The sequence below is a fragment of the Delphinus delphis genome, chromosome 7 (genome assembly GCF_949987515.2).
Source record: "Delphinus delphis chromosome 7, mDelDel1.2, whole genome shotgun sequence".
In the NCBI taxonomy this organism is placed as follows: Eukaryota; Metazoa; Chordata; class Mammalia; order Artiodactyla; family Delphinidae; genus Delphinus; species Delphinus delphis.
In genome coordinates this window covers 33563026-33578076 of record NC_082689.1, presented here as the reverse complement: position 1 = coordinate 33578076, position 15051 = coordinate 33563026, and the positions used below count along the sequence as shown (strand labels likewise).

Below are 15051 nucleotides of genomic sequence, written 5' to 3'. Positions count from 1 at the left end.
CAGGGGGCACAGGTTTGATCCCTGGTTGAGGAACTAAGACCCCACAAGGCTCGTGGCACAGCCAAAAAAAAAAAAAAAAAAAAAAAGTGAAAACTCACAATAGTGTGGCTAAAAGAACCATTTGGGGATCAGCTTGGAATCTTCTTGCAGGTTCTGGAATCTCTAGACTTTGTGCCCCACGTTGCTGTGGCTGCCCTCACCTTGTTAGTAATCACAAAAAGTTGTCTTTCTTTACATATTTACTCTTATACAGCCTTTAACACCAAGCATCTTTCAACTGATGCATATGAAAGATTTTCTTCCTTAAAATATGCCCTACAAATGCTTGCTTGCTGTCTATTCTGCTAACTAATGAAAATGGCAGTGTAGTATTTCATAAAGTCAACCGCTCTAACCAAGGGTTCTGTGTCTTTATTCTCTTGGTCTTTAATCAGAGTGTGCTATCCTTTGCTAGGAAGGATAAGAATCACTTCCTGCTTAGAATCCAAGCTGAAAATGTGTTCCCCACTTCAGAGTGTCTTGAAACTTCCTGTGTCACACCATCAAGCTTCCCCCAAGGAAAAGCAGCTCAGAGTCTTATTACTTAATCATGCCCAGCCCAGTAACATACAGGCTCACTGTAGCATGTCTTCTTTTCCATTGCTAGGCTGTGAGCTTCCTGAACCCAGGGACTATATATTTATCTATTTATCCCTATTACACTATCTCTTATCGAAACCTTCATGTAGATGCTCAATAATTTTTTTCCTTTTTCTTTTTTTTAATGTAAAAACTATTTGACTAAGACCTATCCGGAAAGGGCTCAAAGACAGAGAATGAAAATGCTTCCACTGCACCAGGCTACACCTCCGTTCCAATCTGTTGTAACTCCTGGATCTGAAGAAAGAGTTAAGGAATTTTATTATTACCTCCTCTTCATCTCCATCCCCAAGAATCCCTGATGTTCAAGGAATTCCTCAGCCTAAAAAATAACCAAAGAGGGGCTTCCCTGGTGGCGCAGTGGTTGAGAGTCTGCCTGCCGATGCAGGGGACGCGTGTTCGTGCCCCGGTCTGGGAGGATCCCACATGCCGCGGAGCGGCTGGGCCCGTGGGCCGTGGCCGCTGGGCCTGCGCGTCCGGAGCCTGTGCTCCGCAGCGGGAGAGGCCACAACAGTGAGAGGCCCACGTACCGCAAAAAAATAAATAAATAAATAAATAACCAAAGAGAGCCTTCCATCTACTGTATCTGTGGTTCTCAACACTGGCTCAATATTAGAATCACCTGGGGAGCTCCTAAAAATGATTAGCGTCAGGGCCCTACTTCAGAATAATTTAATCAGAATCTATGGGGGTGGCACATTGTTTCTCCTAGTCCTTGCCATAGCCCCACATGATAAATGCTATCATCCCCATTTTCCAGATGAGGAAACTGAGGCTCAGAGGGGTGAAGAATTTTTCCATCACACATCTAGTAAGAGATGGAACAAGCCTAGTGCCCAAATAACTCTCAAATGTGTGTTGTTTCTGTTAAGTGCCCTCAATAACATATTTTAACAGCTTGTGAGGTAGCACCACCCAGAGCCCTTACCCCGCTAAGCTGCAGACAGGCTGGTATCAGACACAGAGAGCCTTTCATCCACACACACAGCTGCAGGAGAGGACCTTCGCTTGCCAAGCAGAGCAGCCACAAACCCTGTCTCTGAATTGTCAACTGTCCCATTACATTTTGGCACCACGACCAGGATGACTGTTTTCCCTTGAGGAACCAGAAGGTGAGGGCAGCACAGATATTAGGATGGATGGCCAGGCCAAAAGTCAACATCTTTCGTAAATACTACCGTGAATTCTGAACACTTTAATTCCTGAATGATGCTATGTGTTTAGATTTCAGTGAGTATAATAAGTACATGGGATGAAATTTAATTTTAAAAAAAGATAAAATGAATTAAATGGATCGGTATGGGTGAACCAAAAGTGAGAACAGCTTGTCTTTGTCCTCATCTCTACTTTATTGCTTTCATTTTATCCATTCCCTAGACAAAACAAGAAAACTCAAAGCGATTCTCCATACGATTAAAGAATTCCCCTAAAAATGCCCATCTTTATTAGAGAATCTCATCAACTTTTTTTTCCCCCAAATGCTGCACGAAGAGCTACTTTTTCCTGCTATTCTTAGCAAATCTGGAGCTGCTGAGACTTCTTGGGGCGGGTGGAGCAGCCGCCAGACTCCCCGGGTTCTATTGGAGGCAGACTTCTTCCCCCAGCTTGTGGCTGACTGGGGACAAGCCTTCCACAATATGGATTTCGTTGTCTGAACTCCCTCAGCTCAGCAACGCCCCTTGTCAGAGCACAGAGCCCGCAGTTATAACACAGATCAGCCCAGGAAACAGCTAGTCATGAATCACAGAGGCTCATGGGTTTCTGCAGAACAAAGAAATCCAGCTCTGGGAAACTTTCTGGCCCAGGCTTTCTCCCTGTCCCAGTGGAAAAGCAGGTAATTTCCAACTGGTCCTACAGAAAAGCAGTACAAGGATCACACAAGGCAGGTGTATCCAACCCAGTCCATTGCTTTATCTTCACACATCCACAAATGCTATTTTTCATACCAGCTGCATCCTAAGCCCTGAGTTAAGATGGTGATTAGTGGTGGTGGTGGGCGTCTCAGTAGGAGCTTTCTTAAGAAGAAAGGGCTTTGATTGAGCCAATGAAAGCTGTTGCCAGGGAACCAGATGCCATGAACAGGCCACTCCAGCAGCGTAAGAATACAAGCCGGGAGTGCTGGACTGAGCATTAAGTGTACTTGGCAGCCGAGTCCTACGAGACCTGTTAACCCTTTGTGCACCTAACTACATCTAGACAGCGAATCAAGAGGAGGATTATGGTAAAATCTGAAAAGCTACCCCTGCTATCCGCCTATCTCACTGGAATGTACCCTTTCAAAGATGTTCTCCCTGCTTGACTAATAACTGGCCGGACACCTGCTGTAGAGCAGGTTGGCATCAGAGGTGGGCATGAACAAGGGCTGGCTAGGAGCATGAGGTTCTGCAAAGGGCACTGCTCATATCTGATCACACTTGTGATAACACTAGTGAGTAGAGTTGTATCTGGTCTTTGGCCTCTGAGAAGGGACTCTGCTGCCCTAGGTGGGTCTGCTCTGCAAGATAAGAAGGAAATGCTCCCCTCCTTCCTTAAACATATACTTACAGAACTTCCTGGGGCCAGCCCGAGGTTAGCAACCCCTGCCCCATTTTAAGATTGTTGCCTGGAGGAGCACGGACACAGGCTGGCTCTCTGGGAAAATGGGGAAACAGGCAAAGCCTCTGTGGACGGGCCTTCTGACCTACATCCCAAGGGAAACCATCCTCCATCTTGCCCCACCTCTTCCTCTCCCTCATTTCTCCCCCATCAATCCCAAACCCAGGGATCCACTCTGGGTCCCATTCCTGCACAGCATGGTTAATTCAATCTCTGCAGAGGGACTTGCATCTTAACTCAGTTCTCAGGAAGATGTGAATGCTTTCCCAGAGGAAACTATAAAGGTTGAGTAACAGGTAATCAGTATACCTGTGGGCTAGGGGCTCCTGGGTTCACAAAGTGAACTCTAGCAATGTGGGCCTTGAGGGGAAGTTCTCCCAGAACCCAGGCTCCCTGATGCCCCTTCCTCTTCCTCAGATTGTCAGCTCCAGCTCCCTGGCTGCTCTCCTCCTAGGCTGAGAGTGAGGACTTGGATTTGTACATCAGAACCTCACTAATGTGGGCAAACAGTGGGGAGGTATTTGTGTACCTTGCGTTATGTAATACAATGTCCCTGAAAAGATACATGTTACCAAATTAACATTTCTCTAAAATGATTAGCAGACAGCTGACAATTTTTACTCTGTAGTAGTTAGAAAGTGTAAAAACCATTCTCATCAGAGAGTTTACAGTGAACTGGAAGCCAGATGGCAAAGAAGTATCTAGTTGTACAGCCCAGCGACTTACTGTCTACTACACATGAGAGTCCCTAGTGTGAGAAAATGGCTTTCAGAGCATCATTTTGCACAACAAAACTTCACTACTGTGTGCAGGGAGAGAATTCATGTGTATTCTCAATTGTGTGATGCAATTATGTCTGTCACACAGAATTACGTAAGTCAGAAAGAAAAAAACAAATATTATATATTAATGCATATACGTGGAATCTAGAAAAATGGTACAGATGAACCTATTTGCAGGGCAGGAATAGAGATGCAGATGTAGAGAACAGACATGTGGACACAGGGGGTAAGGGGAGGGTGGGACAAACTGGGAGATTAGGATTGACATATATACACTATCATGTGTAAAATACATAGCTAGTGAGAACCTGCTGTATAGCACAGAGAGCTCAGCTCAGTGCTCTGTGATGACCTAGAGGGGTGGAATGGGTGGGGGGAGGTCCAAGAGGGAGGGGACATATGTATACATAGAGCTGATTCACTTCACAGTACAGCAGAAACTAGCACTATGTTGTAAAGCAGTTATACTCCAATAAAAAAACATATATATATATATATATATATATATATTTCTATTTATTGAGTACATACTATGGGCCAGGCACTACACTCAGTGCCTTACATAAATCTTATTTATTAATTAAATAAGCATCACTGTACCAATATTTAACAAAAATCAAAAGAAAAAATTTATCCACCACCGTACTAACCTCATAAGTAAAGCACTTTACCTTCTTACACTAAGAGTCAACGGTTCTAAGTTATCAGAATCCGTGTACTTTTGATGAATGGCATCTGCTCTGAGATTCTCCACTTAGAACTGAAATTGCCACTGCTTTCATCACCCTTCCCAAGTTGGCTCCTATGAAGGTCTGTTCCATTTGCCCCTAGTGACTGAGCCGCTAGCCAAAATAATGACTGATTTCCCCCATGTTATGAAAGAACGAAGAACGTGTGATTTTTATTTCTTCTCTAAACTTACTATCTCTCCACCATAAATTTAAAAGCTTGAAATTACTGTGAGCACTCCTACTAATAAAATAAGCCCTGAGCAAAAGCATAACTAAATACTTTAGACTCCCAAAGCAAACTCTTCAGAAAAATCTAAAGTAAATAGATCCCCAGCCCTCTCACTACTCAACTAGGCGGACCACGTGGTCATAATTTTTCCATAAGGAGAGGAAGGGAGCAGAGTCATCGCTGACACTTTCTCCCCTGCTATGATTCTAGAGTATTCTTTTTTTTTTTTTTTTTTTTTTTTTTTTTGCGGTACGCGGGCCTCTCACTGCTGTGGCCTCTCCCGCTGCGGAGCACAGGCTCCAGACGCGCAGGCTCAGCGGCCATGGCTCACGGGCCCAGCCGCTCTGCGGCACGTGGGATCCTCCCGGACCGGGGCACGAACCTGTGTCCCCCGCATCGGCAGGCGGACTCCCAAACACTGTGCCACCAGGGAAGCCCCTAGAGTATTCTTGATTGCCTTTTGCATTTTCTTCTTTCAAACCTGACCTGGGCTACATGAGAAATTAACCCTACCCTCTGAACAAACCAAGGAGCTTATCCTCAGCAAGTCTGTGCTCCTTCCAACAAGCTGAGAGCTCTGTGTCTTCCACAGATTCTCTTGGTGCCCTTCAGCCTCTAAATACCAAGTTTTCGTTGGTCAGTGACTCTGACCTAGGACTCTGAGCTTTGTACTACAGGCAAACTACTAATCACTGAAACAGGCTTTGACCTAATTCTCTTCTTTTCATATACCGCTCATACTGGCTCAAGATCATTACACATCTCGCTGCACATGTTAAAAGCAAGCAACAAATATTTATTCAGTTGTTACTATATGTAAGGGGTGCTATGGGAAGTATTAAGAATTATAAGATGTGGTCCCTTCCTTCCAAAGACTTACAGTCTAGTTGGGAGTATAAAACACAAGCAAATAGAAAGAGTTTTAATAATGCAAGGCCATGCTGACTGTCATATACACAGCCCATATTTTAAAAAATCCTTTGTTTGGACTTTTTCACACAACTCGTCTTTGGTGCTTATGGCAGATAACCGCAGATGGCTCTACCAACCTTCATTCCACCTTCCCTCCAGTGTAGGAGGCTGGAAAGCTTAAAATGTGATTTCCTAGATTCCCCTGCAACTAGATTTGCAAACTCAAGTGAGGAGAAACAAGGTTGGGGAGATATGAGTGTTCTGAGGTGGTCACAGTAGCTGGACACAGATCCAGGGTCCAGTCACCAGCTTCATGGCGTAAGAGGGTGCTGTGATGGCCTCAGTCAGCAGCTTCCTGACGGGTGGATATTAGCCATGATGTAATGTAGCTACTTATGAATAGCTGCTGCTCTGTTGCAGAAGTGGGATGAACAATAGGCTTGGATCAGGACCAGATTTGGACAAGGTCTCGTTTCGCCTCTGTTTCATCCGTGGATGAACGAATCATTTGCATTTGTGCAAATCATTTCATTTCTCTTGCCCTGGTCCTTCCTCTTGGAGTAACAAGGACAACAGCAACAGCTCCTCTTGTAGGCTGCCCATGCAGGTGACTACAATTCCTAGACCACACTCTCACACTGCCCTTTAAAGGGAGATGAGGACCCTGGCACTATCCCACAGGCTACTTCCCCAACGTGGCATCCATTTACCCCAAAGCACTTTGGAGCAAGGGACAAATTCCTGGATGCTCTGGGGACACGGCCATTGAATAACGTATCTCTTCTTTGTTTCATGTGGTTTCTATTTACTTACAGAGCACCACGGTTACTCGTGATGCTTTACAAACCGTAAAAACAAGGTCTCCACCCTACAGAATTTACAGAGTAATTTAAACAGACATGCTGCATGGGCTGACAGGTCAGGCATGCCAGGAGATGGTGTTGGTGTTATATAACATGGGTGTGGAGGGTTTCTTCTTGAGTTATAAATACTTTCCAATTACAAGGGCCTTTCATCTGCGATCCCCTACCACTTTAGAATAGCAATAACTTCGATTGCTTTCTAAATGCACTTTCCATAAACTGCTGTGGGGATGGAGTAAATGCTTTTAAATGTCTATTAATTGATCTGTACATCTGTTCATTGTCCATATTAAACAGCATGGATGTAAACACGACAGTTTAGGAGAGGCCCACTTCGGGCTCTGGTCTGGCTGCTCCCAGGCTCCAACCCCAGAGGGGCCTAGCAGCCTTGCTGTACAGCATTGAGAGGGCCAGATGGGCACCTGGCTATTTTCCCAGGTGAGATGCTCATTCAACCTAGACTCAGAAAGATCACTTCCTGGGGACCTACTTCACCATTTATAGATGAGTTAACATTTCCAAGTCAGGTGAGCTCAGAGGAAGAATTTCCGATGGAAAAACTTGGAGTTATTCCTTGGATGACAACAATGGCTCTCATTCCTGTCCCAGTCACTCCGTCACTTTTCTCTTATGCTACCTTACTTCTCTTCCCTGAGCAATGGCATTTTCAAAATGGCAACATTTATATTTCATTGCAGTTGGTATGGAGTTTCCCCTTCTGTGTCTCTCTCAAAGGCCATTTAGCAAGTGACTATTCCTGGCCTATTTGACAAATTCATTCACACCCAAGGGAAGGTTGGCCTGGGATGCAAGGTCCTAAAAGTTCACTTTTATGAAATAAGCTAACATCCCTCATTCTATCCATCCTTTATACTGTTCTCAGAGTTATCTTTCTAAAATCCAGGTAGGATCACATCGCCCCCCATTTTAAAAACCCTACCTGAAGAATAGAGTCCAAGGTGCCTTCACAGGGACATGTGGCCTTCATGGCCTTGGCCAGCTGGCCTGTCTCTCCAGCTCCATCTCTGTCCACGGTACCCGAGGCTGTGGCTACACCAAAGAAGTTGTCCCTTCCCCAGAGATCTTAGACTTTCCTTTCCATGCCTCCTGCAATATGCTCTCTCATCTTCCCTCCTCACCATCCACTATTGTCCATTAAAGCCCACCTCTAATATCCCTCATCTTCGTGACCTTCTACAAGGCCCACCACCATGCATCATCCCACCACCACTCCCTCTTCTTTCCTAGGGCACCTACTCATTTCCACCTCCATATCACCTTGTCACATCATCTTTCAGATACTGGCTCACACGCACCTGTCTTCTCACCCTGCTGGGAGCTTCTTGAGGGCAGAGACCACATCTCACATATAGTAATCTCCCAGTAGAGCTTTGTTGAAGGGTCCTTTTGGCACTTTGAAGGGATGGAGAAGGGGATGGGAGAGAGCAGCTGTAGCTTAAGACCCGGGAAACTATTTGGAACCCTCAGTTTGTAGAATTTTGTCTCATCTGTTGTGAGGAATTCACCCTACAATTATGCTGACCAATTGGCTTTCACATTATAAAGTGCTAAATTCAGTTTTCTGTTTTCTTTGCTCTACATTTGTTTTAGATTTTAACTCAAAATCTAAAATATGCATAACATAAAATTTATCATTTTAATAATTTTAAAATGTCCCATTCATTGGCATTAAGTACTTTTACATTGTTGTACAATTATCACTATCACCTATCTCCAGAAATTTTTCATCTTCCAAAACTGAAACTCTGTACCCATTCAACACTAACTTTCCATTCCCTTTCACCACATCCCCTGGGAAACACCACTCTACTTTGTCTCTATGAATTCGACTACTCAAAGTACCTCATATAACTGGAATCATACAATATCAATATTTGTCCCTTTGTGACTGGCTAATTTCATTCAGCATAATGTCTTCAAGGTTCAACCATATTGTAGCATGTATCCAAATTCTTTCCATTTCAAGGCTGAATAATATTCCATTGTATATGTTTGTTACATTTTGTTTTTCCATTCATCTATCATCTGTCAAGTGGACACCTGGGCACTTCCCTGAAGGTCCAGTGGTTAAGACTCCATGCTTCCACTGTGGGGGGCTCGGGTTGGATCCCTGGTTGGGGAACTAAGAGCCCACATGCCATGTGGCATGGCAAAAAAAAAAAAAGTGGACACCTGAATTTTTTCCACATTTTGGCTATTGTGAATAATGGTGCTATAAACATGGGTGCTCAAATATCTGCTTGAGTCCTTGCTTTCACCTCTTTGGGGTCATATACCCAAAAGTGGAATCGCTGGATCGTACGGTAATTCTATGTTTAATTTTTTGCGGATCTGCCATACTGGTTTTTGTTGTTCTTGTTGTTGTTGTTCTAGGCTGGGCCACGCAGCTTATGGGATGTTAGTTCCCCTACCAGGGATTGAACCAGGGCCCTTGGCAATGAAAGCTCAGAGTCCTAACCACTGGACCACCAGCGAATTCCTACCATACTATTTTCCATAGCTGTTGCACCACTTGATATTCCCACTAACAGTGCACAAGGATCCCAATTTCTCCACGTCTTCAGCAACAATTGTTATTTTCTGGGCTTTTTGTGCTTGTTTTTATTTTTTTTAACAGTCAATTCTAATGAGTGTTGAAGTGGTATCCACTGTGGTTTTGACTAAATTCTGTTTCGAGCCTCTGCATTCACTGACTTGATTCCCCATGATAAGCCCAATCTAATTATACACGATGACCTCTATTTCTTCCTCATGAGACTTGAGCCTGCCTCCGAGAAAAGTGACAGCCACAGAGGGAGATCTAAAGGTAAGTGGACCTGGGGCCAGCTGCACTTCTTCATCCAGGTCAGCAGGGGGCGCTCCCATGGGACTGCCCTGAAGGCTCTGATGACAGATGACAAGGCAGGTCGCTTTTCCAGACCAAAGCAGAGTCCTAGATAAGCAAAAATGTCTCTGTTTTCTGACCCTCTTCCCCCAGTTCTGTCCTCCTGACAGTGTCAGTATCAAGGAGAACCAAGCAGCCTAGGCCACAGCAGTGGTTCTCAAAGAGGATGCCATTGACATTCGGAGTGAGACTATTCTTCATTATGCAGGACAGCGGACAGTCATTGTGACAACAAAAATGTCCCCACCCGCATCTCCCAAGTACCCCCTCCCTCTAGAGATGGGAGGTGTCCAAGTGAGATCCAGGTATGCAAAGGAATCTGGAGATTCCCAGTGTCCTGCACTCACTCCTGCAAAGCAGCGACCACCAGAAAGAGGACTCCTGTCCAGCTGAGGAGACCCTGGAACTCAGCCAAAGAAAACATCACAGGTCGCCTTAGGTGACCTAGACGATTCCTCTGAGTCTGTTAATGATCACTTGACAGTGAAAGGCTCGCGTATCAGGAGAAGGGGGAGACGCTCTCTAAAAGCAAGACCAATACTATAATATAACAGAAAAAATATCCCAACATACCCACCCTCCCAATCCCGAAATCAGGACTTGAAATCTGAGCCTGGTCTCTTCGATGTCCATTTGACCCTCCCTCCCCGCAGGGTGTGAACCCTGTCCTCCGAAGTCCCTGACTTGCCTAGTCCGGCTTAAGGGACTTCACTTCCCTGTGCTGCCATAGCAACCAGGAAACAACCTCCGCTCACAAGGCGAAGGATGGTGCTGTGGCCCAGATCTGCCGAGGTGCACGGCCGGTAACAGAGCAACAGGACCAGGGGACAACAAGGGCACAGGCGAAGGGGAGAGAGAGGTTGCCCAGAGAGTAGACAATCCAGGGCTTGAGGAGTCTGGGTTTGCGGTTTATTTTTTCTCCCGACAAAGACACACACTGTCTAAACTGTGTGACTGGTTGTTATTAAGAAGCTGCTGTATGAGGGGAAAATGTATTTAATAAAAGGCCCAGTGTTTGTGGTCTTCTTGGGCTCACTGCTGAGCTCAGGAAATCTTGAGGTGTGACCAGTTTTCAGCCTTCAAAACCAAGATGAACTGCCCTTGAGAAGGGTGGTCAGAGGGAAAATATGTTCACCCTCTCTCTCCTGAGCCGGGGACACGGGAAGTTGGTCCAGAACAAACAGAAGTTAGAAGTCTATTTTGAACCAGAGGTGAGTCTTACAGCTGAATAAAAGCATATTTTGGGGGTGGAGGAGGAATGTTCTATTTTTTCATTTGGGGCTGAGCCCTGTGTGTTTTGGTTTGTTTTGTTGGTCCAGTGGTGGGGGTCACTGGAAGATTGTCCCTCCTTTTCTTAAATTCGAGAAAATAAGATAGTTTGCTTGACACACAGAGATTGCCACTGGGGCCCTCGTCCTCCCCCTCACACACTGACTTACAGCCTCATTTGCTTTAGACTGCAGGAGATTCCAGATTGTCTAGAAATTGGGTGGTTTGGTACAAGACCAGAATTTCCACCTGTGTTCTAGGCAAGCTGATGGCTGTTTGGTTTTTAGACATCATGCTCTGTGGTTGAAATGCTGAAATATTCGTGCCAATTCAATGGCTTCCTTGAACCTTCTGGAATTCAACCCCCAGGACTCACATGTAATATAGGCAAAAAATTTTTTCAGTTTAGAACATTTTAAAGAGGTAGCAAAAGTCCCTTGTTGTACTGGAATTTTATTTCATTGAATCCTGCCAGGAATAAGAAATCCACTGGGGGTACTTTGAAAAATTTTGGATCACACAGAGATTTCCTCTGTTTTTGTAGTTTGTCATGATATTTCACTTTCACTGTATTAAAAGACATATAAATTTTCAAAGGACCTCTGTGGCCAATGGCATTTACTTACTTACAAGATATGTAACTACTTTATAGGCTCTTAAACAGCCAAATTAGGTAACGTTACACAGCATCTAGAATGTATGGAAATTCTCCCTGTGTACAGCTGAAGTGATGGGCTGGAATGGTTTTCTCCTATTTAAACTGCCAGCCGGTCCAGGTCTAATTTCAAAGTTATCTGCTGCCCTTGGTAATTCTGACGACTTACTTGCATACCAGGAAATTTTAACTGGCCTGGAAGCTACACTCTACCCTATTTAAGCCTCCAGGCATAAATGGCTCTCCTGAAAGTTATATAGGGTAAAATAGAATCGTGCCCTAGGTTCTGCTAACTCTGAGAGGCAGAGAACAAAAACAGTTGCTAAGAAGCGTGAATGTATTCTGTGACACCATGTGAGCAATTCAGAGAAAACCAGTCACTAAAAACATGCCAAACACCTACCCAAGCAGTATTTCCTATAAAAGGGCCTTCCACTGTGGACCAATCAAGGAGGTTTCTTTCCATTGCAGGATTACTTGAACTGGAAGTCCCCAGAAGATTATATCCTGGTCAGCAAACCGCAGGATGAGGGCAATGCCGACCAGCACATGTGGAGCCTCTTTCTTCCTAAAACATTCAGCACTAGAAAGGGCGCCCTGATCCTCTACTCGGAAGGCTTAGCCATATCAGCACTGACCCCCAAAGAGAGGAGTAAAGGCCCCTACTGCCCCAAAGGCCACAGGAAGAGGCTGGATCTTGAACTGCACACACTTCAGGACCTCAAAGAAGCCATCCTGGCGTACGGAAGGAGACAGGTAGGCAGAGCACTGTCCAGGGTTCAGGGAAGGCCCTGGTCTGTGTCTCTAGAAATCCAGTTGCAGCTTTGGATATAACTTCTTTGCAGACCCTAGGAAGGTATGAAACCCTCAGACTTCCATTTCTTCATCTCTAAAATGGGATTGTACTCACAGTACACAATTGTCATGAGGCTTAAATGAAATAATCTATGTGAAAGGGCTCTGAAAAGCATAAAGGGCTATATTATTATCATTTTGTGTTTTCCTTTCCATTAGAATGACACAAAGTCCTTTTCAGCATTCAGACAGATCTGGGCTAGCACACATTTCATCGGAATCCTTGAAGTTCTGTCTCATAGCCACAAGCATCATCATCACACCTCTGATGTTCTTGGCTTTGTGGAAATGAGGAGAACGTTTAAAATATTTACCTTGAGCCCTTCAGCATCTGCAGGATAAGTTAATGACTTTTTCCACTCTGAATTTAATATTAAGGGGAAACCCCTGTTCTCATTTCTCTGATTCATATGCTCTAATGTCTTATGAGATGTGTACATGGCCCCTGCTTTATATAATGACATGCATCAGCCCTATGGTTGAGGCCATGAGAGAGGCTGGGACAATGTGTCACTTCGTGAAATTCTAGCTTATAGATGGTGGGTGACTCCCTAGTTTAAAAGTCTCTGCTGGCTTCTCATTCCCCACAGGATAAAGTCGTTAACTTCTTGTACCAAGCGCTTCAAGCACTGGCTTTCTCTTCCATTTCTAGCCATATCTGCAACTTGTTCTAGCCACCGCCATGACTATGGACCCCTCAAGGCCCCACCCATGTGAAGAGCTTACCGTTCCACTAACATCCCATGCCCTTTTGTGACTCTACACTTTTGCACATGCTTCTACATCTGGAAAACTCCTATTCATCCTTCAAAACACAACTCCAATGTCATCGCCCACTGAAGCTTCTCCCACTTCCCTAGACAGAGCTATCCCATCACTCCCTCCTCTGTGAGCATTCCCATACCATCATACATTGCAATTCATCTCTTTGTCAATGGTTACCATCTCCTTGAGGGCAGGAACCACATCTAAATCTTAGTTTCCAGAAAAAAGTGAGTACCCATAAATGTTTGTGAAATGAATGAATCGATCATGCATGATACCGTCAATGTTTTTTAGATCATCCCTCAGTATCATTATTGAGCAATTTATCACCTACCCCACCAAGGCAGAGTTTCCAAAAGGAAAGTTCCTCTGCTCCTTTTCCTTCTTTCAAAATACAAAGAAGCTTAATGACCTTGACCAAATGCCCAATTGCTCTTTGTATTAAAAATCATAAATTCTTGGATGAAAGGAAACCAATTGTTGTTGAATGCTTAGCATTATATTACAGCTATTATTTCATTAAATCTTCACAATGATCTGTGAGATATAGTTTTTCTTGCCCCCTTTTGTAGATGAGGAAAATGAGGCTCGGAGGAGTTAAGTGGTTTGGCCAGGGTCTCAGAGCTAGTTAATGACAGAGCCAGGATTCAAACCCAAGACTGCCTACTCTCCAGGGCCAGCATGCTTTGCACTCCACCCTATTGTCCGTGGACTTGGAAGGCCTTGGCGTGTTTGCCCTCACATCCACTCCTCACCCTTACCTTACTCTACTCTGCATCACGGTGGGGTTGACCACAGGCTGCATGTAATTCCACAAACATCTGTGGCAACTGGCTTCTAATTGAATTTGCCATTGGAAGACACTGGAAGGAGATTGGAGAGGGAGAAGAAAAATGCCCGGGTATTTCTCCCCTCCCATTCTACCTGTAGTGGTGAGAAGCACCCGTATCACCTCTGTGGCCCAGCTCCCAACAGACAAGCAGGGCCGTTGTAGCTCTAGGTTCCTCCAGGTGACCCTGCCAGCGCCTCACTCTGCCCTTTCACCTAGGGGTCAGACTGGCTTCCTGATGTTACTAATCTCAGTGTTGCCTCAACATCTTTTTGGCTTCTGAGCTCTCTATTCACTTGTGTAACCGATTACCTGAATTAAATTCCTTCTATGCTTAAATATTTAGAGTGGTTTCTGTTTTCCGGTCTGGACGCTGATAATGTAGGCTGACTTACTGCCCAGAGCAAGAATACCCTCCACAGCTTTCAGATGCTTGTCTATAGGGCTTCAATATTCCAGGCAACAGTGATCTTATTACTTTATAAAGTAGATGAGTCTGTTTGGGGATGGCTTCAATTTTAGTTAGACTTGGGCTCCATGAAAAAAAAGTTCCTGTCTTCCTGAGGTATCTAGCTACCAGATTTACAACATGTAACTGTACAAACAGAACACTGTAGTCTCACTCCAAATGAGTAGAAGGGAAATGGTGTGAGGAAATCAGAAAGGAAAGAAAAAGTCTGGAATAGTAATAAGGCAGGACTTTAAGATTAGAGGATGTGGTACATTAAAATAGGAGGAAAAAAACTCCAGAGGGATTTGGAATTAAATACAATGAACACGGGCTTCCCTGGTGGCACAGTGGTTAAGAATCTGCCTACCAATGCAGGGGACATGGGTTCGAGCCCTGGTCTGGGAAGATCCCACGTGCCGCGGAGCAGCTAAACCCGTGCGCCACAACTACTGAGCCTGCGCTCTAGAGCCTGCGAGCCACAACTACTGAGCCTGCGTGCCACAGCTACTGAAGCCCGCACGCCTAGAGCCCGTGCTCCACAACAAGAGAAGCCACCGCAGTGAGAAGCCCA

At 44.8% G+C, this 15051-nt stretch overlaps 1 protein-coding gene and 1 long non-coding RNA gene across 2 annotated transcripts in view; one reads left to right on the top strand and one right to left on the bottom strand.

Annotated features, from left to right (window-relative positions):
• LOC132428059 (uncharacterized) overlaps nucleotides 1–15051 on the bottom strand; it is a 229320-nt gene that overhangs the window by 161034 nt on the left and 53235 nt on the right. The gene's annotated exons all lie outside the window — the stretch shown is intronic.
• KIAA2012 (KIAA2012 ortholog) overlaps nucleotides 10784–15051 on the top strand; it is a 111623-nt gene continuing 107355 nt past the window's right edge. The window contains 2 exon segments of the mRNA XM_060015593.1: nucleotides 10784–10867; nucleotides 12052–12336. Of these exon segments, the coding sequence (XP_059871576.1) occupies nucleotides 10784–10867; nucleotides 12052–12336 (369 nt within the window).